Raw genomic sequence first — 17,385 nt, 5'->3', positions numbered from 1 at the left:
GTGATCATGTATCACGGGGTTTTTTTCCCAGGTGTAAACCAGTGTGTGTGTGATTTGTTGATCCAGGTGCAAATCTTCACAGTTGAGGGTAAAGCAGTGGTTCTCAAACTTTTTATACCAAGTACCACCTGAGAAGATAATAACAACATCATCACCAACATTAAAATACAGTGGCATAAATGGACTGCGCAAAGGCGGCTACAGGAGCCAGATTTATTCCCAATAAGATAATTAGGTTAAATAGGTTTAGTGGAGAGGGGACAAAAATGGCTCTTTTTTATCTTAAAGGAATACTTCACCTTTGCTTTTATTACTAGAATAGGGCTAATATTTTTTGAAAAACTGTGCTTCCCAACCTCAGTTTCCCCTGAATCGAGAACGATTAACGATTGAAAATTAAATATTACAAGTAAAAGTAGCCTCCTGACTAAAATGGACTATGCAACGATGAAACTGTATTTACTGCAAATGCACAGCAAACTATTATTTCAAAAATAAACAACAAAAAGAGATGTATATATTGTATATTTTTCAAGTTATTTCATTTCAAATGTTAAGAGGTTTTTAAGTCCAGTTATTGATGTATTATATATGTATTGTTGTATCTGTGCTGAGAAGTAGCACATACAGAGAGGTGTGCTTTCCCCCTTTGGCCACAAGGTGGAGTATCTGCCAAAGTGAGCACTGCTCAGGAGGCAATCACGTGCGTATGAGAGCAGTTTCCTCCCGGTTCCATAGTGATAGCGGCGCGACAGAGACATTTATATTATTTATTTATTTTTAGCGTGAGAATTGAAATACAATGTGTGGCGGGAGTGTGTGACAAAAGAGCGAAACACGTGACTGTCACGATAAATGCGCGAGACTTGGTAAACAGTGTCCGCCATCTTTGCTAATAGTTACGCTAACAGGACCAAGTGTCACTGGCGGGAAAAGTATGAAGATATTGTTCAACTGAGGTTGGATAGCACACTTTTTTTAAAACTACCACCCCTATTATAGTCATACAAAGCTAAATGCAAATGGGTGACGTATCCCTTTAAGGGTTGCAGGACATTTAGGCACGTGGACATGGTGAAAACCAGCTGCCGAGGTTCAAACTCATCCTCACAATTAGGCACCAACGATGGGTAAAGAGAAAACATCCACTAAATGCGAACAACTCATTTATCTCCATTTCCTGTGTCGGGCTCTTATTTTGAAACCTTTCTGGCAGTCGTCCTGTGAAAACATGCTGACTTGACAGCGTCATTTCTTCACCTGACGCACAATAAAAGAAAACGGTTCTAAACGCGTTGATTCTGCCGTCTTTCCGCTGTTGTAGCAGAAGTAATAGTTAAGTTTGTTGACCTCTGTAAGGAATTATGTTCTTAATGCGACCAGTTCAGTTACTAATGTTGTATTTACTTGAATGTGACGTGGTCGTGACAGTTTTACGTGGAGACACGTGGGATTTCCTTCGCTCAGGTAAGAAACAACTGCGTCACACTTAACATTTAATACTTTAAATAGTCACATTATAGACATAATAACTATTATAACACCAAACGGTGTGATAGTAAGTGAAATTAGGGACACAAAGCAGTCTAACTACGAGTTAACTGACTAATGTATGATTATAGTAGCTTTATTTTTCAGTTAATGCGTGGTCTCTTTGAATTCATTTATGTGAAGCTGTAATCTGCATTAATAAAAAATAATACAAAAGAAAACGTTCAGAAAAACCATGAACATAAAACAATTACAAACATAAGAGCACATGAAGCTGTGCAGTATTGGGAGAACACCACTTTTAATTTTAAATCCCTGAAGAGTTTTTTTTAGGTAATTATCTCTCACATTCTCATCTATATTATAACTGTGTCCTTTTAATAGTTTATGTGTAAATGAATAACTAAACAAAACAGATGGGTGGAGACAAAATGCCCACAATAATAAAAAAAATCAGTACAAAGTGTAAATAAAACCCAGGAAAATGAAATATAATCATATTAAACACTATAAAAGCATGGTTTGTTTAAAGTAGCAGTAAATGTAGGTTATCATCTTAGTCACCTGATGACACACTGTGAGTGCAGTACCTGGCTGCTCCACTCAGAGCCGCTGTTGCAGCATGAAAACACCTGTTTGGACTGTGGCCACTGAAACAGCTCTGAGTGCAGTTAGTGCAGATTCTAGAGACTGCCTCAGGTCAGCTGTCGCCAAAATCCCATAATCTGAGTACTTTTTTTATAACCTGTGAATGAAAATCAACAATCTTTCTATACTGCAGCTTTAACCTCATGCTGACACAGACCAGCTTCCACTGCTTGTGTTTTTTCACAGTAGTAGTATGTGGTGAGGCTCAGGAGCGTCTGACACTAGTGCTATTAAAGGATGAATAAAAGGCTGTTTCTCCTGAAGGAATTCCTTCTTTTGATGTGCGGCGAGCAGCCAGAGTTCAGTTTACAGCCCTGTCGTATCTGATGTGAGCTGTGTGATGTGTGGAGTCCGTGCTCGGCCCTCATGTCACGTCCAAGCACCTGCAGACGACTCAGCCACTAATAAATGTCACTCACATTTTACAGTGAGTGAGTGAGTGAGTGAAGAGAGCGGCTCAGCAAGCTCACTGTAATCTGACAATCATGAGTAAAAAGAGCTAAAAAAAACATTCACATTCAGTACGTTTACATGCACAGTTTAGTCGAGGTAAGGCCGTAGAAAATTGATTTATTGGCCGTGTATGTCTGACTAGTTTTGTACTTAGTTTAGTTTATTAGTTTAGTTGACAGGGACCATGTACAGAACCAGGTCTATACCAGAGTTAGTCCTTTATTTGTCCCGCAGTGGGGAAATGTACATTGTTACAGCAGCAAGACAGTAAAAATAATAAATAATAAATAATAAACATGCATTACCAAAAAAGAAAATTACAAACAAACAAAAAACAACATATTAACACTTGACTATAAAAAATGAGTTAAAATAGAATGTAGAATGTACATTATGGACAGCAGACTATACACAGTATGGACTTGATATTTACAGCATAAATACGTATATTGCACTTGTGTAAAGTATTTACCGTGTCGCACGTAGAAGGGAGGAATGAGGAGCCTGGTTATGTGTGGTCACCTGCGAGCAGTGTTTGCATCTGTGGTCCCTGGTGGTTCCTGTTGACCTTTACATGACGGAAACAGACGGTGCTGGGAGTGAGCGGCAGGAGAAATATTTCACACAAAAGTGAATTATGATCAAACTACCACTTTAGAAATGATTTGAGTATCGGTGAATTATTTATTTGTTTGATTAATTTAATCTACGTCCACCTCCTGGACGTGGGAGGTGGGAGGTGACGACACCGTTTGGACACTGAGCTGCAGTCTGGCGTTAGTTCAACTCAATACTCAAAAGCATCGCTTTGTTTTCTTAACAGGACGTGGATTTGTTGCATCACTTCTCCCAGAGGGTGAACGTCGGCACCGACGTGTCCGTGTCGATGGACGGTCTGCGGTGTCCGACTCTCCACGTGGGCCGTTACGGCAGTGTGACGGTGTCCACAGAACAGGTGTTTGGACAAAGGTACGTACGGTGGACACACAGACGAGTCTCTGTGTGTGACACTGACACAGATAATGCCACAAGTTCAAGGAGTAACGTCCTCGAGTGTGAGTGTTTGAGTGAGTGAGTTGGATTCCAGTCTTGGTTGGAATGACGTCTAAGGCCAGTTTTACACTGGTGTGTTTGCCATGAGTGACGGCACAGCTGTGTCCCTCACACGCACACACACACACACCTGCTGCAGAGCCTCTGTGCAGCAGGTGCTATTTTACAAAGAGTAATTCAGGGAACGTTTGTCTATCCGTCTGCTAGAGGGCTTTTATTTTGAAACAAGAACAGGATGTGCTGTGTTTGTGACATAAGCGACAGATAAAAATGCTTAAACTGTGAAGAAAGATTGTTGTTGTTGTAAGAAACTTTCCCAAAATAAGCTGCGAGGTTGTAAATTTTGAGTCAAACCTATATTTGTGAGGACGTCTTGTCTCAGAACTTTAAGAGCTTTTGAGGGTTCAGGGATAGAAACTGGTTTAAGTTGAGGCTAGGGTTAGGCATTTAGTTGTTATGACGATTAAGGTTATTCTAATAAGCCTTAAAAATGCATGATGTCTTTGTCTCTCAGGATGCTGTACAGTCATGTGTGTCTCCTGCAGGTTTTCAGAAGAGTTCAGCCTGCTGATGGAGTTCCGCAGCTCTCAGATGGAGGAGAGCAGCGTAGTTTCCCTGTTAAACTCCCAGCATCACGTGCACCTGCAGCTCCGCCTCGGCCTGTTCTCGCTCACCTTCATCTCCACACAGCACAGAGAATATGAGTAAGTGTGACGCCAAACGTTCCCAGACAAAACTGGGACCAACCTCATGTGATGTCCATTCTTCACTCCCCTCTGTCCCCTCTCTCGTCCGTCCCTGGTAGTGTCCCTGGATGTGTCTCCCCTCTCTTACCACCTCTGTCCTGCTTCAATCACATACAGGTTCACCGTGGGGTCTCTGCGGGACGGTCGGTGGCACCGAGTGTCACTGAGTGTCTCCCCTCTTTGGCTGGAGGTGTATGTGGACTGTTCTCTGGTGGAGAGGGTGAACTGGGCGTATCCCTGGCAGCGCATCGCCACGGATGGCGTCCTGATGGTGGGAGGCAGCCTGGAGGGATACGAGACACCCTTTGAAGTAAGGGTTCCATCTTTGTTTGGGAGGGACTCGAGGTTGTGCAGGAACTGGACTTATTTTTCCACTTGGTGGCAGCAGAGGAGGCTTTACTGTGTCGTCTTTACTTATGATCCTGACGGGACACAAGTTTCCTTTTGAACTTTTCTGCTACGTTTTGTTCTTTTTAGGTGTTTTTCAAATAGTTTTTGATGTTTGTCTTTGATTATACACGAGACAGGTCTTTGTCACCTAAAATACAAAATAATGTGTGCAAAAAGGTTAACTGATCACTAAGTAATCATGAGGTGATGATTAACTAATCATTTATAATGTAATTAGCTAATGTTTAGTTAATGCTTAATTCATGATTGTAAAATGTAAATGATTATTTTTTTCTTAATTTAAAAATGTTACTAAAGATTTTAAAGTGGACATGTATGTCTGACATGAGATAAAAAGTCACATTTATGAGATAAAAAGTCACAAGTATGAGATAAAAAGTCACAAGTATGAGATAAAAAAAAGTCAAAAAATTCAGATAAAAAGTCAAAATTAAGATAAAAAGTCACAAGTATGAGATAAAAAAAGTCAAAAATATGAGCTATAAGCTATGAACTTGCTGCATTGATCATATCCATGACGGTTGAGTGTCTAATCCAAGTACAGTGCAGAGCAGATAGTGATGGATGTCCTCCGCTGGCCTCTGTTGACCTCGTCTGAAGTGTCAGGTCTAGATGACGGGTTGGGGTTGGCAGGTTAAAGGTGGAGTTTCCTGTGCCTGTGGTTTACACGGAGATTAACCTCTGACCCTGTCTTCTCACTGGTGTCCTCAGGGTGCTGTGAGACAAATGACTTTTGTTATGGGGGATCCAGACGCTGCCAGGGACCAATGCACTCTTCATCAGCCCACCTGCAACGTGGTAACCTCCAGTGCATTCTGGGTAAATATTCAGTTTCAAGGACATACATCACTGTCGTAAATGTTATGTGGTTTCGATTCAAACGGAACATTTGAAGGGAAAGAAATGCAGATTATAGAGTCTGTGTTTGGAACCAGGAGTTTTGAGAGCGACATGGAGACCTTGGTTTTTATCAGAATTCATAAATGAACTGTGTACAGTGAGAAAAGCATTATGTAGTAATGTGTCATTTTAGACTAAGGAGCTCCCACCAGACACTGACTGAGAGGCAGGAATTATGGAATCCTAATTCTAAAAGTATAGAAACTAGAATGACTTTTGAGTCTGAATATTGTATATCACACTTTCTATGCAAATCAATTTATTATGTTTGCGCTGCACGTTCGCCACGTTTGTTTCTAACAAAAGCTGCTTTTATTATTCATATATTCAAATACACGTCATGTAAATGCACTGAATGATTGGCACAGAGGTGAAGAGACGATTCATCCTTTCATGAGTAACTCATGTGGCTGATTTCTGGCTCTGACTCCATGTTCCCTTGTGGGACTGAGCAGTGTTTCATGCTCATGTGCAGAGGCTGAATGATGTGGTGGCCCCTGATGAACAGCCCGTGGAGGACGATTATGGTCTGGCCCTGCCATGTTCAATCACTACCTCTTTTCCTACGGTGCTGGTGTACACCGTCCACCCTCAAAACAATGTTTGCCAACTTTCCGCGCTGCACACAGGGTGCACTTTTCAGGGCGGTTTGAGCGGAACGGTCGGTTGTGCAGTTGGGGATTATCTGAAAGAAAGTGGATAATTAAAGTTGTGCTCACAGTTTCGTACTCCACTCATCGTCAGGGCGTCACCTCACAGGTTTTGTGTTGCCAGTGTGAACTCGTGTATACTGTCACAGTTCTGGTCAAAAAAATCCATCAATTTACATGTGGAAGGAAGAATAAGCTTATTTATTCCCACCCCCTTTTTCCACAACTCAACACAATTTACATATTTTAATGATTCGCTTCCTGCTTACCAATCCATTCATTATATAATATAATTGATCATTATATATATAATATAATATAATATCATATAATTTCATTTCTCACCATTCGGGAAACAGTCGGTCTGATGTTTACATGTGTAAATACAGTCTATGATACGAGTACTCGTGTCTTACGAGTAATGAGCCATGCAGCAGTTTAGCAAAGCCTCCAACTGAAGATGACGCTGTAGTTTTACTGGCCTCCTCCTCCTGGACCTGAAGTCAATGTGTCTGTTTGACACGCTGGCATTTTGCACCTGTGAGAAGGCCTCAAGAGAATCTCTTCAAATTATTGAGAGGGAGAGGGAGAGGGGAAGAATCCAGAGGAAGTTTGACGGGATAATTGCCCCCAGCTGTACCCTGCTCTGCTGCTGTATACAATGCCGTGTTTCCGCTGGCGATACCTGGTACTTGTTAGTCACAGGAAGTGCGTGAGCGCGACGTCCGACACAAGAATCAAGCCGAACGAACAGTAGATCAGTTAAAAAGACGTAACAATCGTAAAAACGTGGGTTTAGCAGGGAAATGTGTAAAATCTCAATATTGAACAGTGGCGTCTGGTGTGTTTTAGCAACAACACGGCTGATCACGACCGGCGAGCTGTGTTTCAGTCCAATGACTGTGTCGGACGTCTGTGCTTCGATTCTAATGATTCAGTTACACTGAAAATAACTGCTTTACAAGTCAATAGTCACTCGTTTGTGTGTGTGTGTGTGTGTGTGTCGCGTGTAAAACTCCGCCCACGTTGAGTAAGAACTATTTTACTTGTTAAGTGTTGTTTGACTTGTGTTTTTAGCCTTTCTTTAACCAGGTTAGTCCCACTGAGATATTGTCAGGGTTTGTGACGTCGACTTTTTTTCTAGATGGAAATTCCGAGTTCCGACGACACATGGAACGCACCGCGATGAAAAGATCAAAGATTGATGTCACTGAGTAAGAAATCGGAGACATTGAAACCATATTTATCACATCCAACTGACAGGGTAGACTTGGCATACAGTCATTTATTTCATGTTACACATAATCTCTTTCATTTATTTTACTCCATATACTTAATAATAACAATAATAATAATACATCTCTTATGAATGGGAGGTTTGTGATGTCACTGTCGCTTCACCTTTTGATCCTGCAGTGGAGCGTGAAAATGAAATGTTTGGAGATTCCTCTGTGGTGATATGAGCGCGGCGTGAGACTGTTTAATGTGACGGCAGCATCTGAGTGAGTGCAGTGTGTGGGGCGTGGCAGCGTGTGGTGCAGTGGAGTCCTGGGTGTGTCTCTGTTGGCTCGAGGAGGGTCAGCTGAAGAAGGAAAGGCTGCTCCTGTTCAGACACATCCACTGACCTGCGTGAGGACACGCTGCAGACATGTGGACTGTATTAACCGTCACGATGGGCTTCCTTTGGCTGCAGGACTCTGTGCGCGTGGGACTAAGTGTGGACGGGCAACACACACACGTGGTATGTACAATAACAAGTGACAATGTGTCGGGAAGTGTGGGAATGCTGTTTTGTGATCGAGTGGTTTCATGGTTTGTCGTCAGTGCACTGGAACAAGTTTAAGATGTGAAAGATGTTCCTGCCAAATGTGCTCATGATTCTTTGATACTGTATTTATAGAAGTCACGTTAAATCAGTCCATATGCATCAAGTTCTCTGCCAGCACACGTGTGCAGTAATACGCTTTTTTCTACATCCCTGAAAGTCAGTGAGATTTTTGTCACATCACTAATCAGCCTGCCAAGTGTAGGGAGTCTCCTTATTGGTGGTTGTTATTCCAGAATACATTTTTTGTGCAAACTAGGGGGTTTCAGGTTGTTGCCAACAACTACAACTACAACTAACGTTCAATGGCCTTTTTTTTCCCCCAAAGAAAGTTCTAAGCTTTCTTTGAAAGGAACTTTTTGGAAAAACCTTGGCTTCTATCTTTAGGCACAGAGTGGAGCTTAAATGGAGGCTGGGAGCTGTGCTAAAGACAAAATGAGGAAGAATACGGACGTCAACTGGAAGGTTGTGGGTTTGATTCTCAGCTCCGTTTGTGATAGAAAATGCTCCACTCGCAGCTAGAAAGACGCTTTCTAAATACAGACCATGGACTCCTCCCCTGTTGTCTTGCACTCACAGATTTGTTTTAGAGTTGAGTCAAAATTCTCTGCTCAGTGATTTTAAGTAAAGCTCTGTCCACAACCAGAGAGGCATTATGATACTTTTAATATGGGACAAAGGATATTGAAGATGGAAAAGAGGAAGAGCATGGATGTGGTGATGGAGGACACGAGGACAGTTGGTGTAACAGACGAGGACACAAGGGATAGGACAACATGGAGGCAGATGATCTGCTGTGGTGACCCCTAAAGAGAGAAGATGACAACATGACTCTAGATGATACATCATTTACATCCCTAAACCACAACTGTGTGGTTATACAGAGTTTGTGTGTGAATGTTCATTCATACATTCATTCATTCACTCACTCTCTGCCTCCTGTTGCAATTGGAAGAGGCTTCAATCGTGGCGTAACATAAAGAGCTCAATCCAAGGTCAAGTAAACACCTGAAACAGGCATGGACATCGCCATTGACATCTATAAAACAATCCATCCCATATTAAGTGGGATATGACCATTAATACACTACTGTATCTCAGCAGCAGGCAGTTGCCAGTGTTGTCACCTGTGTGATGGTGGAGGAGGAGGCGCTATTTACTCCATCGCTCAAGTTGATTAAATTGAAACCTTGGTGAGTGCAGCCTCAGATGTAACGTGAGTGAGTGTGTGTGTGTGTGTGTGGGGGTGATGATTTATCACACCACATTCTCTCACTCTGGTTCAGGTGCTGATGATTACAAGGTGTCAAAGCAATGGAATCAAATAAGGCCTTAAGCCAGTAAAATGCCCCCTGCTGCTTCCTCTTCTTCCAATAAGTTCTGGCAGGTTATACACTGCGAGGTGCAATACTGCCCTCTACAGTTTGAAGTTCCCAATTACATTTTAAGGTCCTTCATCACAGTTCAAGTTCTTTAAAACAGATTGAAGTTGCAGTGTCCTTCAATGCACTTCAAAGTTCCTTCAACTAAGTTCAAAGTTCCTTCAACTAAGTTCAAAGTTGCTTCAGAGTTCCTTTAATGCAGTCCAAAGTTTCTCAACCCAGTTCAAAAGTTCTGCGACTCAGTTCCAGTGTCCCTGCTACTCTTTGGAACCTCTTTAGAAACATTGTGTAGGAGGTTGTTGTTGTTGTTGTTGTTGTTGTTGTTGTTGTGGTGATTGACCATCATCTGTATGCTGGTGTTTCCAGTCTGTCAGAGTGGTGACGATGAGCAGAGCAGAGAGCTGGACAAACAGCATCAGGTGCAGAGTTATGACACATTGAGTGATGTGTACTCACCATGGTCGTCACACCCTGTGCTTTGAAACAGTGTATCGATGGTGCTCTAAGGTCCTTGTACATCGATGATGGGCTGAATTACACTCGCCTTACCTTCTTTACACCTGTGTGTTAATACAAATATATAATCCGACTCATTTAGGCATGTGGACATGGCAGAGAGGTTCAAACTGAGCATCACTTTGAATAAAGACAGGTGGTTCTGACTGTTTCAGAAACTCCTGATCTACTGGGATCTTCATGCACTCCCTATAACTTGTTGAGAATGGTCTGGAAAAGAGAAATTATTCAATAAGCGACAGTACTTTGGGTGCAAATACCTTGTCGATACCAAAGTCAGAGGAGAAGGACCAGACTGCTTCAAAATAGGAGGGGGAAACTGAATTATGTCATGAATTACTTGCTTGATGAACAGAAAATGTTGCCAATTGACCTCAAACGTAGTGGAAGTAAAATTGTTTAGTTTGATTTAAATCATGTTCATTTGATGGCCGCGTCATGGACGTCACTGCCCGACTCCTGAGCTGAATAGATAAATACACACAAAGAACTGACCAATTCTGTCACTGATGTTATACGGCATCATTTTCCTTATTTTTGTATTAAAGATTTGGTTAGCGCGCTACAGAATGTCACATTTGACTGCTGGTTCTTCTCCGGGTCTCTTTTCAGACTCACCTGTCCGAGGGAAACTCTGCAGACTCGACGGATCCTGACCAGAGACCTGTCGTTGTCCTTGTCGATGAACCTCTCCCTGTGTTAGCGGCTAACAGCGAGGACAGAGGAGCTGATGCCACTGAATCCTCTCCGTTCATCCCATCGTCAAATGAAAGGAACGTCGACTTCATCTCTCCCGATTCACAACAAAATGTTACGTTAGCGATCTACAAGAATGTGACGCCATCAATGCAACCAAAGGGAAACCGGGAGACGGACAGACTGCAGCCTCGTTTAAAAGTCAGCGTGGTTGGTCAACATTCAAGTACACCGCAGTCTGGGGACGTAATCTACGGATCTGACCAGAGAAGCTACAGGATCCACAGAGGTGCTGCTGGCTCTGTTGGACCACAGGGAAGAAGAGTAAGCACCAGAAAACAACCACAGAGGGAAAATCTGGTTTTAGCCACTTAATAAAAGTCATCTAGATTTAGTTTGGCTACTATTGGCCGTGTTTGGTCCGTGTCAGACAATCCTTATACAACAGAGCCCGGTCTCTCCTTCCACTTAACATGTCAGTCACTGAGTGACTGAGTGAGTGAGTGAGTGAGTGGGTAACAAAGCAAACGCTAAACAGTTTTCTAATGGCGACAAAAGGTGTCACAGTCCTGAGATATCATAGAGTTTAGCAGGTGCTAAATTCTGTTATTGTTGCAGCCGTGTGATCAGTGAGAGCGTCGGTGTCGGCAGATCCAACACTGGTTGGCGACGCCAGTGCTGATCATGTGTCAATACATCGTACACACACTTCAAAGAACTTTAAACCACGAGATTAGTCATACATTTACTTTTAAGTTTCACTTTAAATAAACACTTTATTCTGGTAAATTTACAACTTTATTCTTGTAAATTTACACTTTAATCTCGTAAATTAAGACTTTAATCTCGTAAATTAAGACTTTATTCTAGTACATTTACGATTTTAATCTCGTATATTAAGACTTTAATCTCGTAAATTTAAACTTTATTCTAGTCAATTAAGACTTTAATCTCGTAAATTAAGACTTTATTCTAGTCAATTAAGACTTTAATCTCGTAAATTAAGACTTTATTCTAGTCAATTAAGACTTTAATCTCGTAAATTAAGACTTTATTCTAGTCAATTAAGACTTTAATCTCGTAAATTAAGACTTTATTCTAGTACATTTACGATTTTAATCTCGTAAATTAAGATTATATTCTCGAAAACTAAAAATTCTCAGTGTGGCCCCTAATACTAGTTCTTCTCTAACAATGAATATTAAATTTAGATTAGGATTGTGTTGATGTAGAAACAAACGATCACCTGGCTTCTCTTGAACAGATGAATAGTTGTAGCTCAGCAGTGAAGAAGTGGCAGAAGAAGAAGAAGAAGAAGAGTCTCGTCTGTCGTGTGGTTTTAACATGAAGTCCACCAGTGCATACGCAGGCTGTGGTTGAGTACAAGCAGGATGTTACCAAACCTGGCAACCTGACTCACTACAGTCATGTATAGTTGTTGGAGCCAAAGCAATTTATTTTCATATTCTAATTTATGTTGCTGGAGGAGGCTAAAGCCAAGGGAGGCGGCCTGGAGGGTGTGGCCAGAGAGGAGAGGAGAAGTCGCTGACCTCACATCATCCAAGCCTGCTTTCATTTTATCTTTAAAATCCTTATTCATGCACAGATTTTACATTTTGGACCTTGAGGATATTTTTTTCACCATAGTGGTTACTTTATAATCTCAATATAAAAATGAACACAGGTCTTCTCATCTCACTATTGGAAAACCAGATGCACAGACTGTATCTCCTGCCCCTCAGCACTGTATCTCCTGCCCCTCAGCACTGTATCTCCTGCCCCTCAGCACTGTATCTCCTGCCCCTCAGTACTGTATCTCCTGCTCTGTAAACGTCTTTAAAGCTCTTTGAGACACTGAGTTGGGGAAACTTCCATCTTCACTTTGAGAACAGATAAAAACATTTTGTCACTGCTTTTAACTGAATATCATCTTTTTTTCCCTTGAGAGCTTCAGATAATCCCTGAAATTACCTCCTGAGTGGGTGTGCATTTTGCTTGTAAGTGGAGGTTATGGTTGTTCTGTGCAAACATGTGGTTGAAGCTGACTCATACGGGGTTTTTATTCCACTTGTTAAATTACAGGCTTCCAAACACTTGGCATTAATGTCTCGAACGAACCACAGTGGCCTTTTCTTTTTATGATCGTCACACTGTGCAGATGATGCCAGACACCAGCAAGGACACTTGTGTACATTTAAATGTCATGTTGTTCTTACAGGGATGTCCAGGCAGAGAAGGGTTTATTGGATTTAAAGGTGACATGGTAAGTTTGGATTTTACATTTGACCAGATTCTACTGTAATGTGATGTAATGTAAACTTTTCTATCACTGGCATCTTTATTTTTTTACTTTTTCTATTTTCTTCCGCAGGGATCTCGAGGTATTTCAGGCATGGATGGACGTAGAGGAGATCCAGGGCCTCCAGGTCCTCCGGGACTTCCCACGCTTTATTTATGGCGGAACTCTGAGGACGACTGGGTCGCTTTCAGGGTGAGTCTCAATATATAAACACTGCTCACAACAGTCCAGCAGGGTCTTTAATAACTGACGTCAAACTAAGGCTGAGATCAATAATGAACACAGACTCTCACACACACACAGACTCACAACTACTTGCAAAAGTGTATCATGTCGACTGCAACAACAATTATTTAACTGAAATATGAAATGAGACGGTATGAGAGCGCACACCCATAGACCGTATAATAGATTAGAGAGAGAGAGAGAAATGATGCATCCCAACACTTAAACACACTTTTATGTCAGGTAGAGTGCAACAACAAAGAATTATTTCTTTTTAAAAAAATATGACGGCACAATAGCCTAAAATCTGAAATCCACCTTATTACTTTTCACTCAGTCAAATGAAGAATACACTTAAAATGATTATGATGCTGTCAGGGTTTGTTTAATTCACATTCTATTACAGAGCTGGATTAAATTCAATTTAAAATTTGACTTATAAAACATGTCATAATAGACAGAAACACGGTGAAGAGCCGTGAAGAGCTTTTATTTTCTTTGAAGGAAGTGAATTTGAGGTCGATTCTTTTTTTTTTTTTTTATATATATATATATAAATATTCCTCAGACACAGAAAACAAGCTCTGTACGTTTCATTTACAAAACGTGTCCAAGATCATGATTAAATGGACAATAATGTGAAAATCCGAATTTCCCATGAAAACTATAATGTACAAATGCAGACGATGACATGGAGAGAACGTTCAGGCAGTAATCCGACCCCAGTCTGTTGACAATCTGTAGATGGCCACAGCTCACAGGCTGTAATGAAAAGCTGGAGTATCTGGATGTATTGTAACTGGAGCAGATCCAGACCTCATGCCTGGGTCAGGCCCTGCACTTTGCTTTCACAAGAGAGACGAGAGCTGAAAAGCATCAGTGTTGCTGCTCTGTCAGAACACAGCGAGGCCTCAGAGACGCACTGAGACCTACAGTAAAGCAGGTCCAGTCCTCTTCAGCAGTCTGAGCCTGACCTCAGGTCTGGCCAGCCACACTGCAGAACCTCTGCCAATACAAACAGAAGCTGGAGCAGCAGAGCTGGGTGGTGGAGTCCGCCAGAAAGACCCGTGTTTATGAGACCTGACTCTGCCAGTGACCACAACCTTTACGTCGTATCATTTAACGGCCGTTAAACATCCACAAGAGGCATTAAATGGAGTTTTCAGCACTTTGTCACACACTCGCGTCTCTTTGGCTCCATCTGCAGCGTCAAGTGTTCTAGAACCAGCACCAGGACTTCAGTCGGCACCGGAATCATTCACAGCTGTGCTGCTGACATGGCTGTGAGCTCACACTCTGCTGTCATGTACCACATTACACTGCACTGTACTACACTGTACTATACTGTACTATACTGTACTGTACTGCACTGTACTACACTGTACTATACTGCACTGTACTACACTGTACTGCACTGCACCGCACTGTACTACACTGCACCGTACTATTCTGTACTGTACTGTATGAAAATGTACAGGACAAGAGATTTACGAACAATTTACTACACTGTATTGTACTTCACTGTGCTTCACTGTACTGAACTCAGCTACCCTTCACTGTACTGTTCTGTGCTGCACTTTACTACAAATTAATGTACTACACTGTACCGTACACTGTACTACACTGTACTGTACTACACTACAGTGTACGGTACTGTATGAAAATGTACAGGACAAGAGATTTACGGACAATTTACTGCACTGTCTTGTACTTCAGTACTTCACTGTACAATGAAACACTGTACTGAACTCAGCTACCCTTCACTGTACTGTTCTGTGCTACACTTTACTACAAATGACTGTACTACATTGTACTAGACTTTACTGTACTGCACTGTATTCCAGTGTATTTAACTACACTGTACTGTATCTACACTCTAGAGCACTGTACTGCACTGTACTGGTTAACTGTAGTGTAAATATGAAAACAGCATCTCATCATGTCTAGTGGAAACAATGCTCAAAGTGTCAAAACTGTGCGTGTGATCTTTTATAAATAATGTAGTGTTTTCTTTTTGCAGAGATCGACCTTCTTTCACATGCTCAGAGCTGGCTGGCCGGTGAGTATTTCAATAGTTCTGTCAGGAAAACTGATATCAGTGTTCAAAGTCGCTGAGTTATAGCTGTGAATTGTTCTGTTGCTCATCAGGTGCAGCCTGGTCCACCTGGACTCATGGGAGAGATGGGAACGCCTGGTCTTCCAGTGAGTCAAGCGTCCATTGTGATTAAACAAGTAGTTTAGTACGCCAGTGTTTCCTTTAACTTGTTTTAAATGTATTTATCATAAGGGGATTCCTGGAGACCCAGGGACCAGAGGAGCTTCAGGACACAGAGGAAACATGGTCAGCATTTATTTAACAGCATTAGCTCTGTTATACCTGGTGTCCCAACATCATGTAATGGGATTTGATCTGTGTGTTAGGGTGAAGCCGGTCCAAAGGGCGTCCCCGGCAAGAGAGGGAGTTTGGGTCGGAATGGCAGTCAGGGGTTGGACGGGATGTTTGGGCCACGGGGGCAACCAGGGCTCCAGGTGAGTGAGTCTGTGGTTTTATAAGGATAAACCTGCATTATTTGTTAACGCTGTTGTTTTTCCCTGTCAGGGACCCATGGGCTTTAAAGGAGAAGATGGTTTGCAAGGGGAGGAAGGTGATGAGGTGAGTGTTCTAGTTCTAGAAATGAAACTTATTAAAATCTCTTTTAGAATCTTTTTGAGCCCAGCTTTTCAAACTTTAGATCATTCTAAAATCTCTTGATTTACAGTCATGTATGACAGTGTTTCCCCAGCTTTTTATACACAAACTTTATTTAAGTCACAGAAATGTTACGGACTGCTGTTCCCCACTGTAGCAGTCTGAAATCATCACATCAAGTGTTTGCTGTATCATTATTATTATTATTATTATTATTATTATTATTAGTGTAAAATGCTGTACTTGGGCTGTGTTTTTACCGTAAGTGTTCATAAGCTCAGGGTCAGATTGATGCCCCCTGCTGTTCTCAGTGGGCACTACACTCGTTCAGGTTTGTTTGAAATGTTTTTGTTAACACTGTGAATGTCCTGGACTGCAGGGTTTCACTGGTGAGCCTGGACCACGTGGAGACAGTGGAGAGACTGGGATAAAGGTTTGTGTAACAAATAGATTTTAATATATAAGAATATTATTAAATGGAATCGTATTATATTACCGACAATTCAAGGGCAACTGGTTTAGGGATGATATGTATCACCGTCTTGTCCGGCAGGTGACTACTTTTTTAACGTATTTGACAAGTCCTTCATTTTATTGTGGTGTCATTTCTAATTCCCTGTGTTTGACACCACTGCTCATGTTTGAATACAGGCCCTTGCTGTGATCCACTCCACTTTGCTCTCTCTCGTTTTCTTTAGTTTTCTTTGTTTTTCCGGAAAAAACGCCCAATTAATCATGGGATAGGATTAGGGCATCACTTTTTTTGGTAGCTCATGTGACTCTCTACTACTGTACTAATCTACAGGTGTTCAGTATCGTGTTAACTAGGGCTGCAATGAATGGTTATTTTCATAATTGATTCATCTGTTGCTCATTTTCTCGGTTTAAAGTGTTGAATGAATGCAGTGACGGGTGAGAGACCTGTCACAGCATCGAGTGGCTTTAGAGGCGTGGCTGAAGTGTGCATGGATATAATGTCACCATAATCAAACACAGGTAGAATAAAGGATTGTACAACGGACCTTCTGTTTCTGAAAGAAAGGCAACTTCTTCTCTTCTTCTATAAATAGCCAATTCTTCCTTTTCTTACTTAGTCTGGGTGAATTTGGGATCCAACCAAATGCCCAAATATGGAACATTTCAAATAACAAACAAGTTAATTGATGCCATGTGCAGATCTGTGATCGACTGTTTAGAGTGGGAGTTACTGTCTGTGATCACCAAAACAACACACATTTAAACTTTAAACTTCTCTATTCTAAAGCTGCTTTACATCTTCTTTCGTACCCATTCACATGCTCACAGCCGTCAGGAGCAACGTGGGGTAAGGACACACCGGCATGTAGACTCGCGGAGCCAGGAATCGCACCCACAACCTTTGAGTTGACACTGAGCTACCTT

At 41.7% G+C, this 17,385-nt stretch overlaps 1 protein-coding gene across 1 annotated transcript in view; it reads left to right on the top strand.

Moving 5' to 3' along the window:
* The window catches only part of si:dkey-61l1.4 (collagen alpha-1(I) chain), a 45,121-nt gene that overhangs the window by 2,401 nt on the left and 25,335 nt on the right, over positions 1–17,385 (top strand). The window contains exons 2-14 of the mRNA XM_058635832.1: positions 3,416–3,561; positions 4,191–4,349; positions 4,509–4,701; positions 5,514–5,621; positions 10,688–11,095; positions 12,990–13,034; positions 13,143–13,262; positions 15,316–15,354; positions 15,444–15,497; positions 15,583–15,636; positions 15,717–15,824; positions 15,895–15,948; positions 16,364–16,417. Of these exons, the coding sequence (XP_058491815.1) occupies positions 3,416–3,561; positions 4,191–4,349; positions 4,509–4,701; positions 5,514–5,621; positions 10,688–11,095; positions 12,990–13,034; positions 13,143–13,262; positions 15,316–15,354; positions 15,444–15,497; positions 15,583–15,636; positions 15,717–15,824; positions 15,895–15,948; positions 16,364–16,417 (1,542 nt within the window). The remainder of the gene's footprint in view (positions 1–3,415; positions 3,562–4,190; positions 4,350–4,508; positions 4,702–5,513; positions 5,622–10,687; positions 11,096–12,989; positions 13,035–13,142; positions 13,263–15,315; positions 15,355–15,443; positions 15,498–15,582; positions 15,637–15,716; positions 15,825–15,894; positions 15,949–16,363; positions 16,418–17,385) is intronic.

Source organism: Solea solea, chromosome 8 (assembly GCF_958295425.1).
Source record: "Solea solea chromosome 8, fSolSol10.1, whole genome shotgun sequence".
Taxonomy (NCBI): domain Eukaryota; kingdom Metazoa; phylum Chordata; class Actinopteri; order Pleuronectiformes; family Soleidae; genus Solea; species Solea solea.
This window is presented reverse-complemented; position numbering and strand designations above follow the sequence as displayed.